This window comes from Abramis brama (assembly GCF_963993115.1).
Source record: "Abramis brama genome assembly, chromosome: 14".
Lineage (NCBI taxonomy): Eukaryota > Metazoa > Chordata > Actinopteri > Cypriniformes > Leuciscidae > Abramis > Abramis brama.
The window spans coordinates 12,830,734-12,851,149 of NC_139976.1; the positions used below are offsets into that span (position 1 = coordinate 12,830,734).

General features: G+C 36.9%; 2 protein-coding genes across 2 annotated transcripts in view; both read left to right on the forward strand.

Moving 5' to 3' along the window:
• The first annotated feature begins 72 nt into the window (after nucleotides 1-72).
• LOC311096470 (uncharacterized protein) lies at nucleotides 73-3,394 on the forward strand. Its single transcript, XM_084135644.1, has 8 exons — nucleotides 73-151; nucleotides 371-445; nucleotides 583-648; nucleotides 747-809; nucleotides 1,007-1,076; nucleotides 1,449-1,898; nucleotides 1,985-2,080; nucleotides 2,206-3,394. Exons 2-8 carry the CDS (start codon nucleotides 371-373, stop codon nucleotides 2,607-2,609), a joined length of 1,224 nt encoding a protein of 407 aa, XP_083991770.1. The 5' UTR covers nucleotides 73-151; the 3' UTR covers nucleotides 2,610-3,394.
• A 1,114-nt stretch (nucleotides 3,395-4,508) lies between these two features.
• Nucleotides 4,509-20,416, forward strand: part of myo1d (myosin 1D) — a 61,470-nt gene continuing 45,562 nt past the window's right edge. The window contains exons 1-3 of the mRNA XM_084134875.1: nucleotides 4,509-5,134; nucleotides 18,144-18,352; nucleotides 19,750-19,843. Coding sequence (XP_083991001.1) covers nucleotides 5,040-5,134; nucleotides 18,144-18,352; nucleotides 19,750-19,843 — 398 coding nt within the window. The 5' untranslated portion in view covers nucleotides 4,509-5,039. The remainder of the gene's footprint in view (nucleotides 5,135-18,143; nucleotides 18,353-19,749; nucleotides 19,844-20,416) is intronic.

Consider the following 20,416-nt stretch of genomic DNA (forward strand, 5'->3'; position numbering starts at 1 on the left):
GAGTTTCATGTAAGAAACTGTTGGTGTGAAAAGTCTGACCAGAAACTTCCTTCTGCATGGCTGTAGTGTCCAACCCCACTGGTGCAGTATATAAACTCTATCCTATATAGCTGACTTGCATAACGCATAGAGATCTGCTCTTTGTGAAAAGGTAAGCTTAAAATGTTTCGAATTTCTAAAAGACAAAAAAAAAAAAAAAAAAAAAAAACGATCACTTAAACCGAATCACTTAATGTAATTACGTGTAATTCCCAAGAGTTTGCATTCTTGATTGAGGCAAATTAAAATAGCAAATCCATTTTTAAATTAGAAATATACTTCATATTTTTATTTTTATAGGCTATATATACATATATTTTTTTACCTTTAGATGCTTTCCTTATGCATCCAAGTGTTTGCGGTACTGGTTATATGTGCAGCTGACACCAAGAACAGAGATATTTCAGTAAGTATGATCAAATTGGTTAATATTAATGTTAAAAAAATAAGACCAACATTACATTACAATATTCTTACATAATAACTGCAGTACAGTAACTGTGCAAATGTTATTTCACATTATTTCATTGCAATGTCTTCCAGTATACATTCAGAGCTTGGAATATGGTTGACCAGCGTTTGCAGGAGCAACTTGCCGTTGTGTATAAGGTAGTGGTGCTTTTAAAGTGATTTGGCATCCTAAATGTTTCAATTTCTAAAGGAAGAGTGGTATAAACATAATTTTGCTAACCTGTGTATTTATTTAGGAGATGGAAAGCTTGAAACATGAACAAGTAGTAATGAAACAAAAGCAAGAAGCCTTGAGCCAGGTAATATTAAAGATTACAGTTTTTTGCTGGTTAAATACAAATAAATAAGTATTCTAATCAGACTCACTGGATCTTATCGGACTTGCAAAAACATTTAAGCTGTTATTCAAAATTAGATATAACATGCCAATGTCAACTTATGGCTGAAGTATAAAAATTAATTCTACGGTGAGATAAACTTTTTTGTTTTGTTGTAGGCATTACCGTACTGTTCAGAGAAACCTATTGATACGGACGTGGATATGAATTTGACATCACTACAAACTGGTAAGTTTTTTTTAAATAAAGTATTCTTTATGGTTTATTTTAAAAATAGATAGATAGATATACACTGTAAAAAAAAATATATATGATCAATAAGTTATCTGTTTTTACATTGCTTTAACTCATCAAAATTTAAGCAATTGTCAACTCTTTTCTTATAAGTTTCTTCAACTCATTTTAAGCCAGTTTAATGTAATTTAAGTTGAAATGACTTAAACGTCAAAGTTGATTGTATTTAAAAATTTAAGGCAGCAACTTTGTTTTTACATTATACTATCCTCATCATTAAAAAAAGTTTTTATTTTATTTTGTTTTTTAAATGTGTGTGTTCGGGTGTGTTTTATAAAGGACTATATATATATTTGTCTTTGTTAGGCAGCAGCCATCTGCCGTATACCCTCACCCAGGGTGAAGATGGAGTTGAAGGCTCCGGTGAGGACGACAGTGGCGCAGACCTTGACCCCTGCTTTCACTATACCGTGTTGGACCAAGCCTGGAGAGCCACAAACTACAGCACCAAGAAGGTCGCTTGTGACAAAAATGTCCAGTGGAAGGGCTGGTACCGTCTCTTCTACCGTGGGAAAACCATCCAGATGCCTGAGAGGTGCGTGAGGAAAGAAATGTGTGGCACGCACGCTCCGCTGTGGCTCGTCGGCGGTCACCCCCGGGTACGAGACGGAGTGGTCACCCGCAAAGTGTGTGGAAACTGGAGAGACAACTGCTGTTTGTTCAAATCCCCTCCCATTCAAGTCAAAGCATGTCGGGGAAACTACTACGTCTACAAGTTTGTCAAACCGGTAGCTTGCCATTTGGCATATTGTGCAGGTAAGATGTGATGCACTCAGGTTTAAAGAAAAAAAAAAGAAGAATAATATTGTGTATATATTGACTGTTGCACACCATCCTTTCAGACATTAACACACTTGTCTGTGGGAAGTGCAAAAAAAGTGAGTCTTGCAACAGCAGAGACAAAATCACCTGGTTGTGTAAGAAAAACCCAATGAGAGGTGAGCCATTTCTTTTCATTAATAATCATTAAATTAACAAATGCTGTGAAGTGTTGTTATTATAACTACAATTATCTACCTTTTAATACAAATAATGGAGCATTTTCCTTCCTTGTGATCTGTAGTGAAAGCAAACATCCATTTTTTTGCCACCTACCCGGCCAACATCTCAGGAAAAGTGAACAAGATCGTGTACAGGAAAGTGTATGTGAATCAAGGCAGGGCTTTCGACTCTCGCTCCGGGATCTTCAGAGCTCCGGTTTCAGGCGTCTATCAGTTCTTCTTCTCCACACAGACTGGGGGGAGTGGGGAAACTAACCTATGGCTTGTTGTTAATAACTACTGGGTGGCTGTGTCCCATAGTAATGTTCAGGGCTCTAACTCAGTTGGGAATCTCTCTACGTATATGACGACTCTGCGCAAGGGTGCTACGGTTTATGTGACCCATAATCGTGGCCGCTCTTGGGCCACTAGTGCATCCAACACCATCGCTTTTGGGGGTTCATTACTTATGGTGAGAAAAATCTAAGAGAATGTAAAAGTCAACTGGAGCAGAGTTATGAACATTTACCCCTGGTTTCACAGACAAGGCTTAAGCCTAGTCCCAGACTAAAATGCATGTTCGAGCTTGTTTAACCTTAAGTAACTTGCACTGACATATCTTAAAATATGTCAGTGCCATTGTTTTGTCTCAAGATTCACACCAGTAATGTTTTTTTTTTCCCCTAAGGCACGTTTATAAAAGCTACTTAAATGAACTGCCTAATTCTGGTTTAATCTAATCCCTGTCTGTGAAACCAGGCCTTATAGTTTAAATGGAGGCCAATTTAATAGTACCAGCTAGGTTTGATATTATATATACAATAGTAAAATGTCCTGCTATAGTTCTGTTTATTCATTGCTTTTTATTATTCATTTAACAGTTTTTAATACATGTGTCTTGCTGAGAGATATTTCCATTGCAAAAAGTGCTTTCCAATTTCTAAGTGCTTTTTTTTCTCCTATAAAAATACTTTGCCATAAAACGTCTGAATTTAAGACTAAACCAAAACTTTTTTTGTCATTATTTCTAATAATATTTAATTATTTTTTTTTTTTAATAGTTTACCATAATAGTTGACTAATATAATAACAATAATAATAGTGCAAATTAAAGAAAACAATATTTGTTTCAAATATTAAAACATCTCAAATGCAAATTCTCTTAACAGTTTTCTAATGAGTCAAATTTTTGAGACTAAGACTATTTTGAAAAAAGACAGCTTTTTTGTTATGTAGGCTATATGCAAATATATATTTTTAAATAAATATTCTTAAAAAAAAAAAAAAAAAAAAAAAAAAAAAAATATATATATATATATATATATATATATATATGTTGTTTTAACAAACTTTGTTTTCTTTTACATTATTATTGTTGGTAAACTATTGTTGGTAAACTACTTATAACTATAAGTAATAGCATTGTTCAAGTGTCCTGGAGGTGGGGGCAGCAGAGTCCTCTCATTGTGTCAATCAGGGAAGATGTCACTGGACCACAAGTAGCTGCACAGAGCAACCTGAAGCCATCCTCAGTCCTCATTAAACTTAAACACGTTCTTGTGTCCCGAGGTCACCGCAAACACGGTAACAGCACGTGCCAGCCCAAAATCATATTTTACCACATGAACAAAATGACAAAAACGATTTAGCAGACCAAAAAATGGTCAACCACCATTGTGCTTACCTGTGAGCACCTGTAAATTTGGTCTTATTAGTTCAATTGTCAGATATGTTATTATTAACTGAAGTTCTATGCAGAACTAGGCTACTGTTGAGCAGTTCACTCAAATGGGATTTTATCCATTGCCTTATATGGCTAGAGGACAGACGGACATTCCAGAGATATTTAGAAACTCACTGATGACGATGATGACTAATAGTCTTAAAGAATTCTAACTATGCACAATTCAAAGTCAAATGTTATAATTATATAAATGATATAGGCTATATTGTCAAATTATATAAATAATTAAAATGTTAACTCTGGCAAATTAACTACACATTTTATGTTAAACAAACATTTTGTTATTTATCAGTAAGCAATCCAGTGCAATATGCTTTTTTTATTTAGCCAACTTGTAAATTTACTAGATTATTTACTTGTAATTTTTCCAATAAATATTCACTTATAGTAGGCCTACAACTTATTCATTAGCCTACAGTCGGCTACTTATTTCTTAGCTAGCACAAAAAGTGGCAAGTAGCCTAGCTTACGTTTTTAGTTGGTGACAAATAAACATTTTCGCCATTTACTGTAAGTCTATTGTGATCTGTGCTTCAGCGATCAACTATTCACTTCTAAATAGTATGAATTCCGAGCGTTGATAATTTGGGATTTCGTGATACAAGTATGCTGCTATAGCAACAAAAAAAAGAAAAAGACAATAATAAAAAGAAGGGACTGATGTTAACCACTGCTTACCATAGTCGACGGAAAATGTATCCACCTTTGTAACTGTGTCATTCATGTATAGAGGTAAGCGCGAACGCGCCCGAGAGGGGAGGGGCTTGCGCGAGACGGGCAGGATACCGAATGTTTAGGCGAGACGAGTGAAGCTCGTGGAAAAAGGGATGAGAGGTGCGACTCTCGATGTAGCGGACTATCACTCAAACACCGGGAGGCTCAAAAAGTTGTGTGAAGTTTTCAGGCGACGGACGAGTGTGTGGCTTTAAGTGTTGTAACCTTAAACAGACGAAAACTACGTATAGTTAACGCACATTGCTTGTTTATTTTTTCCTTTCCTAATAACATGAGAAGAAGCCGACGAATAGTGCGCTATAGGCAAATGTAAACAAATTCAGGAAAATGCATTATCGCTTCGGTTTGGTTTTGTCGAATTGACCTGAGTATTCGTCGGAAATTTAACAGTCAGCTTTACATTTTTCCATTAGCCTACTATATTTCTAACGCGTTAAAATGGCAGAACACGAAAGTTTGGAGTTCGGAAAGGCGGACTTTGTTCTTCTGGACAATGTGTCTTTGGAAGAGTTTATGGCCAACCTTAAACTCAGGTAAGATAATTCACCCTGTTACCAGGTATTATAGTTGTAGCATAGGCTACCTGTATTTTGCCAAAAACTTTGTTTTGGGGTTTGAAGTAAAATTCCAATTGTGTTAATTGAAAAGAATTCTGCATTTTCTCTATCTATCTATCTATCTATCTATCTATCTATCTATCTATCTATCTATCTATCTATCAAAAATGGTGATGCAGATTAGTGATGAAATTGGTTATTTTTGTGAATTGTACTAATATTGTGAACTGTAACTAATAATAGGTTGCAAATCTGAATCATTCTCATTGATCTTCCGTTGCCAGATGAAAGAGTTCCTCAAATCATCTTGCAAAACATCTTAAAGTGTAATCATATATTAATTGACTGATACTAGCATCTGGAATAAACTAGTTTTAAAAGTTTTTCAGGTCAAGGGAACAATGCATTACACATCTCATGTCTACATTTAGGGAATTCATAGCATTGTTGTGTTTGCTGCATCTATAGCTTCATATAACTTGCTGCACCTGCTGAGCCAGAGTGCTGTGGGATGGCCACAGAGGTGTGTTGGCCATGGTAACACCCGCTCTGATTGGCCTTATTGTTCAAACAAGTTTGCAGTGGATATCCTGCCATTGTGTTTCATGTTTTTGGTTATGTGGATCACATTTCCTCATCAGCACACTGTAAATAAATGACTTGCTAGCTCTGATAAGATGGACAATGTGGTTTCAGCATGCAGTAAACGGTTCATAAAACAATGCTATAAAGTCTATTGTATGATTCTAATGTCAACTAAGTGACCTATGTGTGGATGTCTCGCAAGGGCACTGAATAAGCTTTGAAATGTTTGATTGATATTTTAATCTTTTCATTTTATAGCATGAAATTACATATTTTATGTATTTTTCCTGTAATAGCCTAGTTCTGATGATATTGCGGGTGTTTTTCTGTGAATTGAGGGAGATGTTTTTGGATCACATAATAAATATTACATTATTATAATTAAAAATGTGTTAATACCTCTGAAATTTAAGTCAGTCATAAAGTTCAATCCCTTTTTTAAACCCACCATTCAAAAGTTTCGAGTTGGTAAGATTTTTAAAATTGTTTTTGAAATAAGTTTCATTTATTGGATAACAAAAGTAACATTGTGAAATATTATTAACTTAACATCACTTTTTTTACTATTTTCATATAAATATAATTTATTCCTGTGATGGTAAAGCTGAATTTTCAGCAGCCATTACGCAAGAGTTAAGTCTTCATGATCCTTCGGAAATGATAATAATATGCTGATTATGCTCAAGAAATATGTTTATTATCAATATAGAACACAGTTGAGCGAGACCGTGACAGATTTTTTTTTTCAGGACTCTTTGATGAATAGAAAGTTCAAAAGGACAGAATTAGTTAGAGATAGAAATCTTTCCTGATACTTTTCATCAATTTAATGCAACCTTGCTAAATAAGAAAAAACATTACTTGCCCAAAACTTTTCAACAGTATTGTAATCTGATATATAGATAATTATGAATCCGTTGTTCAAATGGCATGCGGATACGCATAGACAACTTGGCCATTAATTAGCAAGAGGAGATGCGTACTGGTTCCAGTGTCTCAAAGCACAGGGTGTCTGTTTTTCTCACCTCTCTCTCTCAGCCATGGCCTGATTTTCTCCCTGGCTGGGGGATGGCGTGTGCAGTTTGTTATTTGCAGAGGGTGTGACCAGGCCAGCTTCCTGAGTCTTCAGTCTCCAGTCTCCACATCTGTGTCTGGGGCTTCAGCTGGAACAGCAGTAGCTATGTGATGCCAGATCACTTCCTGTGCCCTCTGGAGTGTTAAAGAGGAGTGCTGTTGAACTGGAAATGGCTTTTTACGTGATGCCTTTTGAAGGCCAGTTGCTTTGTATTCAAAAAGACCATTTATCATGTCAAAGTAAAACTTGATCTGAACTGGTTGAACTAATTTGGATAATGTAGATACCTTTTATCCAGTGAAATCAGCTGTGTTTACAGTCAGCTTGGGGTTGCTCTGCTGAAAAAGCTCCTGTATAACAAAGTTGAAGTGCAACCTTTCTATTCAATGCAATGACATAATGTTTTACCCATGAGATTTAAAGCAATTTTGTCAGTCTGTTTAGTCGTGAGCGTTTAAGCTTCTTACAGTGAGGTGTCAAAGTTAAACAAGTGTCAGGACTGCTGACATGTACTGTACATTGCAGCTCGATTTTAACTCTGCCCAAGACTGTGTTTACACAACGCCCCCTTTTTCGAAACAAGGGTTTGTGTAGGCACTCTGGAATCACTGCTTAATTTGATGTGTGCTCAGGGCTTGACTTTATATGGCAGTGTTGTTTTGTCTGCCGCTAGGATCTTGGGGAATTTTTTGGCAATCCTCTGCACATTTCCAAAAACAATTAAGTGCTGCCCGAGACCATGTTCTAAATTCTTTTAGACACTGGCTCTGATACTGCAGATGAAATAGTTGATAATCAGTGCCTTTCAGCTTTCTGTCACATCTTGTGTCATTCAGAGGAAAGTCAAGTCTAAAAAAAGTCTTCAACAAACTAGCAATTTCCATGGTTTGAACTTTGTGGTACTGTATACTTTATGTATATAGATAGTTGAACCTTTTCTGTGAGTTGATAGACATTTTCACTTGATGATGATGAGTCAGGTTAAACTAAACTCATTTATACAGTAAATCACTCAATAGCCTAGAACCTCAGTACATTGCAGATATGCTCATTGAATATAAACCTAACAGATCACTCAGCTAGGATCAAGAAAAAACCAAAGGTTCGCTCAAAGCCAGGCTGCTTTTAGCTCTTATGCCACTCGTAGCTGGAACCAGCTTCCAGAAGAGATCAGATGTGCTCCAACAGTAGCCACATTCAAATCCAGACTCAAAGCACATCTGTTTAGCTGCATTTACTGAATGAGCACTGGACTGTACGTCTAACTGATTGCACAGCAAATCAGCACAGTGCTCAAACAACACATGTTTGGCCTTTATTTGATCCATTTGCCCTCTTTTTATTCTTTTTATAACTGTTTTAATACATTTTAAATAAATTTGAATCAATGTTTTTTTTCTTTGTTTTTGCCATGCACTTTATTAAATCATTTTTATTTAAAGCACTTTGAATTACCATTGTGTATGAAATGTGCTATATAAATAATCTTGCCTTGCCTAGAGTTTGCCTAAGGGTCTACTGTTGTGGCTGGAAGTGACTGGAAGAATGGTCTCGGGAAAAGAGCATTGGCAACTTGTGAGGCATCATTGCTCTTCCTATTGGACATTTTCCTGGACTAGAGACTTAAAGGTGCAATAGGTGATTCTCCAAAAACATTTTTTTTGTTATGCTGGTTGAAAGTCTCCTCATATTCTGATCTAAATGTATTTGTATAAATTGTCTGTGGAATGCGTTGGACCATACAATGTTAGTTAAATCATGGCATTCGGTTCGAATGAATTGATAGCATGTGTTACCTATCAGTCAACGTGTGTTTGCATACCACTGCGCAGCCTGTACGACATCGTCGTACGCTGTGCAGACAGAGCGAGAAGGGCAGGCAAACAGTTGTTTACGTTTGTTATTGTAGTACCGTTACTCACTGTACTGTAAAGTGTTCTTTCGGGTGAATGATACATGATGTAATCCAATAACATTGTCTCTGGTTGTCTCACTTCTGGTCTGTGCGCTTTCATGTGTTTTGGAGGAGGTGTGGCTTTGGATGGCGATTTGCAGGGAGGGTGGGATCGTATGCTTTCACTGCTAGCAGGCTAAAGTTAGCATTTCCCAGATCACCTATTGCACCTTTAACTTTTGACCCTCACAGTACTAGACACTAGCGTAATGGGTCTGATTGATCCAAAGCCTTTGTGTGGGTATTCTAAGAGTGAGAAACAGAGGAAAAAAAAGGACCAAATTGTTGAATTTTTATTATCCTAATGCAGTGGTTCAGTCAGAAATAGGTTGCAGGGTCACAGACAGCAGCAAAAACAATTCTGAATCAGGGCTGCCAACTTTTGAGTGCAGCTTGGACATGATTTAATGATTCAATTTGATTCAGTTCAATTCAGTATTGATTCATTTGGATATACATTAACATCTTTCTTTATCAATGTTACAAGAAACCCTGTCAACTGGTACATTTCTATTGAAGGTTAAAATTAACATCTGATTGCATATAGGGACGTTTTTATAAAAATAACATAAAATTAATAACTTTTTAACGGTATTAGAGTAAAAATATAATAAATATGTAATGTTCAAAATGCTCCTCTCTAGAGTACATGTTTCTACTAGCTATTTGGACTCTTAATAGCTTTTAGGGTAAATGTAATGTTACGTGCCAAATTCTTTCCATGGCTGAAAGTTACTGAGCGATTACATGAGACATTTCAGGTGTTTGAGTTTAAGTTGTACTGGTTCTTTCAAAATACCCTAGGATTTTTTTTTATTTTGTGCTGTGACTAATAGTAAAGTGGAAGAGATGATCAGTTCAAGTGTCGCTTCTGAGGTGCTACAGCAATCTGGCACCCAGATGTATTTATTGTTTGAATTTCACAATAAAACTGAAAGAATTTGAAAGCTGAAGCTTTGTTTCATATCTAAATACCTTGCTCTGTCTTGTCTTGTCTGAGAACCACTGTTGTAATATACCTTGCTAGTCATCTGTTTTACAGGTTTATAGTATTAGGGGTCTATTTCTTTCTTTTTCCTATGAATAATTACAAGTCCAGTGCAGATGATTGCTTAAAAATTGACGTGCTGTGTTGTGTGGTCATAGAGTGGAATGAGGGAAACTTTAAAGCAGAAGGTTGTAAATCTGTGCCATTTCCTCAGCTTTTTATCAGGGTCTCTGTTGAGAAAAATCAGCCGGGTGATAACCGTAAGTAGGGGTCTAAGGTTAGGTTTAATGAGGGCTACAGGAAATAATGAAAGCTGAGCCCATATCCTTGTTTCTGTTCCATATTTACAGTCTGGTGCCACTGGACAAAAACATACTGAAGACAAATATAAACTCAGGCACAAAAATCAATTCAGGCCTTAACGTGTCTTTGAATGAAATTCACTTTTTTAAATTCCTCATGGGGCAGATCACAAAGACAACATTTACTTTAATAGCGGTTCCTGAATTTAATCTTCCTGTCATAGTTATGTTATATCGTAATGATTTCAGTTGTGTGAAGCTGTTGGCTGAAATAGTTTAAGCCTCTCCCATATCAACTGTGTAAAGCCTCACTTGTTGCCTTAACAGCAGGGCCACGTGGAGTCCAGCTGTGACACATGGCAACCCGATTCCCATCCTGCACAGCAAACAGAGGGATCAAAGTCCTCGGAGCTCAGGTGCACTGCACAGAGCCAGAAACAAGGTCAAAGGTTATATTTCCCTATCCTGTAAGGATAGATGCAGCAACGGAGATACATTTTGGCCTGTAAGAAAGAATGATGCATTTGCAAATCCTTATGGTCAGTGCATTATGGATATATTTAGGTACTTTGACCAGCACTGTTTTTTTTAAAAAAGTTCCTCAGTGTAAAAGATGAAGAAAGTGCCACTGGAAAAATATTTTCCTTACAAATGTTTCAAAGGATTTATGCTGTGATGTTTAAATAGCCTCTGACCAAAGACATGGTACATCTTGTCCTGCTTTGAGTTCTGTGCTTAATCACAGCTATGGATTCTTGTGTGGTCAAATCTTCCATTTATAGTGTCTGTCTTTTTTTTATTTATTTTTTTTAAAATAAAAACACAGACATTATTCCTTGCTCAACTAGAGAGTATTTTACCTGTTCGCTTTCAATAATCCCTTTAAGGCAAGTTTAAGTCCGGTCTGATCATCTCGGCAATTGGCGTGTAAGTACAGCTCCTGCTTGAATTGGGAAAATTTTTTAATATCCATCAGGGTTGTGTTAAAATAATATCGAATCAGCAAAATTTTAAAATAATAATTAAATTTTTGCAGCTGCAATTTGAAAATTATTACAGATATTTTCTACCATTTTTCTACAACTGTATGATTTTGTATTTTTTTTTATTTAATTTAATTGTTTTTTTTTATTTTACTTTTTTTATTTCTGTTTAATTTTGTTCAGCTCTATCCCTGTTGTTTTGAAGGATTGTTCCCTATTTTTATTTTGAACAACTTTTCAGATCATATCCCTTTCTCTTTATTATCTTTCTGAACCAGATCTGGCTGGTTAAGCTAGTTAAGTAGCCTGGTTAGTACAAGCATCCAAAACATGATATATGCTGGTGATTCTTTCTTCACATAAAACTGCACTGCTGCCTGGTCAAAGGCTCTGCGCATTCCAAGAAGAATCTCTAAAGGTGAATATGTCTCTCAAAAGGCTGCTTCAAAGTTGGCTTCAAAAAACAGCCTGATTTTCTCTCACTCTCCAGTGAAGAAAGGGCCTGTCTGCCCTCAAGAATTTCCATACAACCCCCTGTAATCTGAAACATATCACCGGCCTTACATAAACAAGGCTGTTGCTTTTTTGGCCTTTTTTCCCCCCAGAATAAGCTTCAAGCTCCACAGACGTCTCATTTGTGGACTGTGTGCCTTGGCTGGCGGTCACTGAGATCACTAAGCATGTAAGAGGAGCTCTCTCACTCACATTCACTGTCTTTAGGGTTTATAGCCTACAGGTTTACAGTCTCGATCAACCCCTCACCCTCTTCATAACCTCTTTCTCTTTCATGTTTACAACAGGCTATCCATAGCCCCAAATTTCATTATTCTGTTTTTCCTTGTGCACATGAGAGACTCCTAAATAATTCCCAAATTGTGTATTCGCCCCTGCTGGAAGGCCATTTCCTCTCTAACCGATGATGTGGTTTGATTTGATTCCATAGACACATTAATGAGATTATATATTATGTGTCCTATTAACATTTAGATTGGACACAATGATGGATGTCATGTATTTCAATGGTGTTTTTATGTTCTTGATGCAGACAATCACACAGTTTAGTCACATATTTCCGGGCAGGTCTGTGTCCTGCTGTAGCTGTGTTACAGCCAGGTGTAACATTCACACTAATTTCCACTCTGCTTCTCCCTTTCATTTCCTTTTTAGCCAATTACCTCATTAACTGTACTTCTTGCTCTTTCTCGTCTGTTTTTGTACTCTCCATCCCTGGCCTCTTTTTTACCCTGATGGAGATCACTTCTTGAAATAGCTTGCTGAGTAATGTCTGACTCCGTTTGGCTGGTCTTGTCTTTTTGTCTGTTTTTTTCTTCTCAAGTTGGCCGTCATGTCATCTGCTACTGCTCAGTGACATCATATTGGGATCAGAACCATGTGCTAAAAGCTCAGATGAGTTAGAGATTGGCTCAGGGCCTTGTCTAGTCACTTTACCCTTGAACTCTGAAACACAGTCTTCAAAACATGCCCCCGTTTTCCCTCATTTTCTTTCCCTCGTCATGATGGGAGAACAAAAAAGTGCCTATGATCTCAGGGAGACAATGAAGGGAGTGGGCCAAAATAACAAAAACCTTTTACCGCTTTCAAAAACCGCTTTCTGGCGCGCTCTGACATTTACACCTGGCTCTCATTTCCTGAGTAGTCAGTGCAAAGCTAATGAAAGTTAGCGTGAAAGCTGCACATTTAAGACATGGCTTGAAGCTTTGCCAAGTGGGACACACATTTTCTCCATTCAGGCTTGCGCACAGTAGTATGATTGTAAAGGAGGTTAGCTTGACAAGATTGAGTCAAATCGAGTACAGTGGGCATGAAGAGCTTTCCAGAAAAATATTTTTTTGCCGTTGAAAAATGTGTGTTAAGCTTTAAAGGATTGTCAGCTGTACAGAAGCAGTGTTCATTTATTAGTTTATTTTGACAAAGTGAGTCAAATTCTTTTACCTCTTATTAATCACCTGCCATAACATGAAACTAATTATTAGCTTATCTAATAGCTTATATTAGGCCAATAGGAAAGACAAATCACAATCACGCTATTCCTCTAGACATCAGTGAGATTCAATGGAGGTCAAATGGAGACTTTTGCATAAGTGCTGAGAAAACGACCCTAGTAATCTCACGTGTTATCTCTAGAGATTTAAATAAGATGTGAAAAAGGTCTCAAACTGTGCTCAGAGCCATTTGCCAAGATGTTAAAGTCTCCAATCACATATGTGAGATTTCAATATGATCTCCAACATTTCTCATCACATTTCTCCCCAAATTATTGTGCTTTCATTTTATAACTCCTGACAATCGTTTCTTATCCTAAGGAATTTTTTAAACATCTGAGACAAAACCTTTCTGGGGTTGCATGATAGACAGTCCAGAGGACGATTCGCTATCAGGTCATAGTATTCCGTGCTTGTTCAGTGTTAAGCTGTGGACTGAGTAACACTGATTGCTTGGTGGTAAATTGTGTGCAGGGGATAAACATGGATCAGGAACAGATTATCCTTTCATTGCTGGTGTTGTGAATACACAGGCTTTAATGCACTATCTTGGAGTTGGACCATCTTATAAGTCAACACTTTAGTGTGAAGGCATTTATATGTTCATATTCCTGTGTTCCTCCTTCTCTGTTTTCATATTGTATTTTCATCTCTTTCTTTGTCTCTAAATTTTCCCACTCCTCATTTATTTATGCTGTACTACTGTCCAGTTCAGTTAATTTTCACTCGTCTCACTTTTTACTTTTACTTGCTACTGGTGTGAGGGAATTTACAGGCTGCACCCCACCCTGGTCAACCACAAGCAAATAACCACAAGAGACCCACCCAAACAAGCCTGAAACCAGTAGTTATCCTCAGCCTGGCAAGTGATCCCTTTCTAAAATTGGTGTCAAGCTCTTATTGTTTGGGACTTCGGATGACCCGAGTGTTTTAAAGGGTGTAGCTCTGACTTTAAAACCTTTTAGCTTACTAAAAAAGTATTTTTTTAAAGTAATTGAAAAGGTATGGAGCAATTAAAGGGATAGTTATCCCAAAATTCATTCTGTCATTATTTACTCACCCTCATGTTTTTCTAAATCTGTAACTTCATTTCTTCAACTGTTTTTGTCCTTATAATGATAGTCAGTGAAACAACACATTCCCTCATTGACTTTCATTGTATGAAAAACAAAAACAAAACAGAAACCTTTTTTTCAGAATATCTTCTATGTTCCACAGTAAGTCATATAGTTTTGATCAACATGAAGGTGAGTAAATGGTGAAAGAATGTTCAGTTTTTTAGGAAATTATCCCTTGAATTATATTCTTAGTATTTATAATTATAAGTAATTATAGGTACACTCACATCATTTTTGTTCAGATAAATAAATGACTGGACAAAAATGCTGATGCTTCAACCTGTGGAGTAGATCCAGCTGTTAGAGGAAGTGGCCTGTTGCTGTCTGACACACGTCCTTAATCTCCATGTAGCAGCAACCCCTCCCTATAGGCCTTCTGGGAAATGGACGGGAAAGGATGACAGAGCCTCATCCACTGCTACCCTTCCCAGATCTCTCTACAAACTCCCAGGAGAAACTTCTAAAACCTGGACCCCACCTTAAAGCCCTCATCTGTTCAAAAACTTCATATCGATCTCCCTGTGTTGACCTGCCTGATCAAAAACACACTGAAAATTCGAGGACATTGACTCAAAGTTAAACCACAAATTACTTTTTAGCATTTTCAATACTGATTTTTTTGGGTAAATATGATAAAATGAGTAAAGTAGGGTAAATCTATGAAGCTTCATCTTGATTTCAGCAAGAGTAGACTGCACAGGCCTGCTTATCTGATGTTGATGATAATCTCATCGCAGATGGGAGATGACGATTCTGTGCTTTCCCACACACCCGACAGCATGCTTGGATTCTGTTTCAGTCAACAATGGATTTTTTCAGGCAGTTGTCCTCTGGGAGCAGGGTAAACCTAAAGGGTTGGAGCCATGTCTCTGGATGAAAATGAAACACGATGGAATTAGCTAGATTTACTGATAGGTTCTCAGAATCGTAATGGGTTTGCGACTGGCCTCTGGCAGAAAATTAGGCCCACAGCATTAAAGATACAGCAGAGCATTTCATTTTACACATGGGGTGCTTTTTTATCCCTGTATGCACCAAACCCATCTTAAGTGTTTGCTGCCAAAAAAGTTTTTTTTGTTTTTTTGTTTCAAACAGGGATAAAAAAGTACCCCATGTGTAAAATGAAATACTCTGCTGTATCTTTAATGCTGTGGGCCTAATTTTCTGCCAGAGGTCCTGGACATCTTGTTCAGATACATGGCATCATGGATTCGATCAAAAACCAACAGATAAAAAATCAAAACCTGACAACCTCTGCTAGAAATCTTATAACGGGCCATGTTCGGATCTTCAATCTCGATCTTCAGTGATCCAAAAACAAACATCAAAATCAAAACAAAAATGGGACACTGAGCACAAAACCAAGCATCTGCAATGGCCATCCCAGTCCCCAGACCTAAACCCTATAGAAAATGAGTGGGCTAAACTGAAGAGAAGAAGCGCCAACATGGATCTGGGAATCTGAAGGATCTGGAGAGATTCTGTTCTCTTGTCAGGTGTTCTCCAAACTCATCAGGCATTATAGGAGAAGACTGTTATCTTGGAAAAAGGAGGTTGTAAAAAGTATTTAATAAAAGGTTAGATATTTTATTTTTATTTATTTTTTTATAAAATATCAAAAGGATAAACAATGCAGATTTATTTTTTACAGCCATCTTTGATCATATTTACCAAGGGGTCAAATAATTCTGACCAGCACTGTACCTTTGAATTTTGAGGAATACTCATAATGTGAAATACATTTTCCTTGAACTTTTTTTACTCCAAAATATTCAGGATTAAATATCAGGATGAAAAACTATATTATGACTATTTTGGTACCAAAAAAAAAAAAAAGATGTTAATAGAGGCATTAGATGTAAAAGATAAGTTAAAAATGTAGGATATTGCCTATTTAATCCTTAGGTTCTGAATTGAACACTACAACCTCTCCACATTAGAAAAATGGATGGCTCAAATATATAGTTCAAAATGATCCTTCTGGCATTGTCATTAGTTGACTTTGTTGTCCCTTAGGGGCTGATGTGGGTGAGTAGAGTCAGCCTGCTGTGTAGGGGTGTGCGGTCCTGGCCTGTGCTCCTTACACACAGACCTCACATTGACAGAAGAACAATGGAGCGGGTACACCGCAGTATCTTACCCTGCAGGCTGGCACAAAAGAGCCTTTTCATGCGTGCTGCTCGAGGGCTGGCCTGACAGGCTGCTGCCACCAAAGGCACAAGCATCACGGCCATGCCTGGAACATTTTTTATTATTATCAATGTTGAAAACAGTCAAGCTGCTTTATGTTTTTTGTGGAAACCATGATGCACATTTGATCATGATTAATAGAAAGTTCAAAAGTACATAATTTATTTGAAATAGAAGTCATTTGTAACATTATAATTGTAGCAGCGAAAGGGTGACAGTGTTGACGAAATTTAAATTTTTTGGGGTGAGTTTAAAATACACACACCATGAGCACACTTGGATCTCACTGAATCCATTTTAAATATGCTTCAGGATGTGTCCATGGTGATTTATTCTTGTTTAATGGATCGCTGCTCATTCTATAAATCCTTGATGCATTTGTAAGAAGACCTGAGGGAATTGAGACCTGTTTCTTGTGACTTGTTTGTGTGAATGTTGTTGTATGGTACATTTCTGCTCTACAGGGTGTAAGGTACTCCCCGAGGACTGAAGCAGTTCTTTATATTACTGAGTCTAACTCTTCAACTTATACCTGGATGTTTAAATTTAATTAATTGAGTCGCCATCCTTAAAGAGGATGTATTATGCTTTTTTACATTTTCAACATTCTTTAGTGTGTAATGTTGCTGTTTGAGCATGAAAAAGGTCTGCAAGTTTACAAAGCAGAAAGTCACTCCAAAGGGAGTTATTCTCTTTATCAGTAAACAGTAAGCACTGTTTCTGACCTCCCTAAAAATGCCTCGATTGTAGTCTTGAGTTTTCTTCTGGGAACACGCGTCACAATATTCATCATTTAAATAATTTCCGCCCAAGGCATACACAAAAAAAGGGGGCGAGGCCTGATTCAGTTGCGTTAGTGTGTTGAAACTCGCGTTTATGGTAAGGGCCGTGATGTTGTGATTCGTCAAACGCTTTGAGATTGTTTCGGAAATTTTCCGAAACAATCTCAAAGCGTTTGACGAATCACAACACACAGGTCCAGCCGACCAATCAGAGCACATTACTCAGTAATGGGCTTCATAGAGACAGGAACTAAACAGAGCTTTACTGACAGACTGGCAAGAGAGGTGCTGAAACAATATCAAATATGTGAAAAATAATGTGTTTTTGATTCTAGTAGACCCCAAAAACAAAATCAAGACTTTGTAAAATGGCATAATATGGCTTCTTTAGTTCAGTATGAGATTATGAGGTCATGCCTCAAACTTCTAAGCACACTGCCTGGGGCAGGATGGAGCTGAGGGAGCTTGGCAAACCCACAGGTTGAGAAGAAAGGATGCCTTATTCTACCAGGCATGACCCAGGTCTGTTCAGAAGAACAAGGAAGTCAGGTTCCCCTGAGGATGGAGCTCAAAGCAGCCTGCTTTTTCAAGGCAGGGTGAACGTCAACTGTTGGCTTTATGCGACCAAGGAGTTGAGCGGATGTGGAGATATAATAGTCGTTGTATTGTCTGAATGACTAGTCAATTTGGCTGGTGCTGGTCCAGCACTAACCAGCCTGGAAATTCATGCTGGTCTTTTCAGCAGGATTTATTATTGTGCAAACAGATTATGCAGCTCATGAAACATGACCTGGACTATCCTGTGCTTTTTATTTGCTTTTGATTCTTGACGGAGATCATTTATTAAGCTGCCCTTTCTTTACACGAGGCACTGAAATTTGATTATACAAGCCGCAACGCCACAAACCAAACAGATCTTTATTAAGTCATAGTTAAACAAATATTCCATAATATTCATGAATGTGACTGCAGATAATCAATTATGTGCTTGTCTTTCTGCTGCAGGTTCGAAAAGGGTCGTATCTACAGCTACATTGGAGAAGTGGTGGTGTCGGTTAACCCTTACCGTGCCATGAACATTTACGGGCGGGACACCATCGAGCAGTACAAAGGCAGAGAGTTGTACGAGCGACCGCCACATCTTTTCGCCATCGCTGATGCTGCGTACAAAGCCATGAAGAGGAGGAACAAAGACACCTGCATTGTTATATCAGGTAGACTATGTCTTAATGTGTTTTGAGTGTGACTCACCATCAAGGTCATGGGTGATTCTGAGGAGCAGTCACAGATGTAATCTTACAATTTAAGGGGAAAAAGACATTACTTCATCTTCAAATAATAATAAAAATAGCCTTCCTTCTGTTTGATTAAATAACAGGCCTTACTGGAATACAGGCTTTCCGGGGTCTTCTTGTGGGGTCTCACTATGACTGGGAATGATGTGATTAGATCTGTGGTCAGATGAGAATTGCTCGGCACTGACGTGGTGTGTGGTTTTCCAGTCATAGTGGACTGCTTGAGAAGAAGCTCACAATAGAGTTCAGTGCATGAGCAAATTGCTTTCTCAAGACATGGCCATTGTGCGAAAAAGATGAATGACAATATGGTGGTTTCACAATTTCTACAATGATGATGGTGTTTGTTTTCTGTCTTGGACGCTGTGGAACTATGCTGAGGTGGGGCACATAGCTCAAGGGGAATAATCTGGTGACCACTCAGATAAAGCCTCTATAAGAAAACATTGATTGTTATCCAGAGAGTGACCACAGGTGGTGACTACACTGCAAAAATATGTGGTATGTGTGGTGCCATCTTGTGGCAAATAGAGGAACTTGCTGTTTATTTACAGCATAATTTTGTCATAATTTAACAAATAAATTCCATAATCATGTTTTTGTGGTTTAGCATAATACTGTCTTACACAATAAATAGATTAAGGGCCTTACCAAACAATTCAGAATAGTGATATTTGGATCTTTTTTGTTTGTACCCTTAAATTTTCCCCTAGACTTGTCCTAGTGTAAAAATGTGTATTTGATACTTTTGATAATTAAAAACAGTAATATTGTGAAATATTATTTAAATTTAAAATAACTGTTTCTATTTTAATTTTTAAATAATTTTAATAAATAATAATATGATGATTTGGTGTTCTAGAAAGATTTCTTATTATCAATGTTTTATAAAACATTTTGCTGCTCAATATTTTGGTGAAAACTGGAATACATATTTTATCGGTATTCTCTGGTGAAGAGTTACACTAAGGAACACTATTTATTTAAAATGGAAACCTTTTTAACAATACATAGTCTTTTCTGTCACTTTTGATCAATTTAATAAACTCTTAAGAGTATTAATTTCTTTAAAAAAACATTTTCATTATCACAACTTACGTTAAAAAAAATACTACAATTTTTAATTTTTCAATTCTTTTTTCATTCCAATTGGTATGTTATTTATGTATGTTCTTACAAATTTGCATGCAATATAGACATTTTCACCAGTGGTCTCGAATTGTATTTCATTGTAGATTGTAATGGTATTTACTTCATTTTATCCAATTATATTATTATATCTATAAAGCATTAGTCATTGTTTCTTTACTTTGCAGGGGAGAGCGGAGCTGGAAAAACAGAGGCTAGTAAATACATAATGCAATATATCGCTGCTATCACCAATCCCAGCCAAAGAGCAGAGGTGGAGAGGTATGTACAACAAAAGCCTTTCTGTTCCTCTCTCCTCGCTGCTGCAGTGAAGAGTCATATTAATAGCATGCCTCCTTAATGTTATAATCAACAACCGCTGAGCATTTCACAAGTATTTGATGTTTTTATGTGGATGTCATTCAGAATAATACAAATCTTTGCTTAGTTCTGACTAAAAGAAAGCAGAATTTTGTGAAGTGAAGTTTCTCATGGTAGTGAGTCAATGAATAATGCATTGGAATTTGCTTCACAAGGAGCAATAGTGATAGAAGTGAAATGTAGGGCAGAGATTAAAATAGTGCTGGGTCATGCTTGAAATACGATGGATCTAAGTCAAGCTCGATGAATAAGTGATAAGAATCTTTACTATTCCTTATTTTTTTATCTATGTAGCTTGAGAAATATATCACTCAGTATAGGAATATGTTGGGCTTTTAATGTTTATTTAATCATAAAGATCTTTATACCTCTCTTATGCAACATTCTGTATATACCTTCATTCTTGTATCTTAACTATGACCACAGTAATAGTAATAGTTATAACATTAATATCAGGCTTTGCAACTGTTATCC

Excerpts from the sequence above, each read along its gene's own strand:
- LOC311096470 (XM_084135644.1), top strand. The coding sequence starts at position 371 with ATGCTTTCCTTATGCATCCAAGTGTTTGCGGTACTGGTTATATGTGCA. Across the intron at positions 446-582 it reads CCAAGAACAGAGATATTTCA|TATACATTCAGAGCTTGGAA; the intron begins GTAAGTATGATC and ends AATGTCTTCCAG. Across the intron at positions 2,081-2,205 it reads TAAGAAAAACCCAATGAGAG|TGAAAGCAAACATCCATTTT; the intron begins GTGAGCCATTTC and ends TGTGATCTGTAG.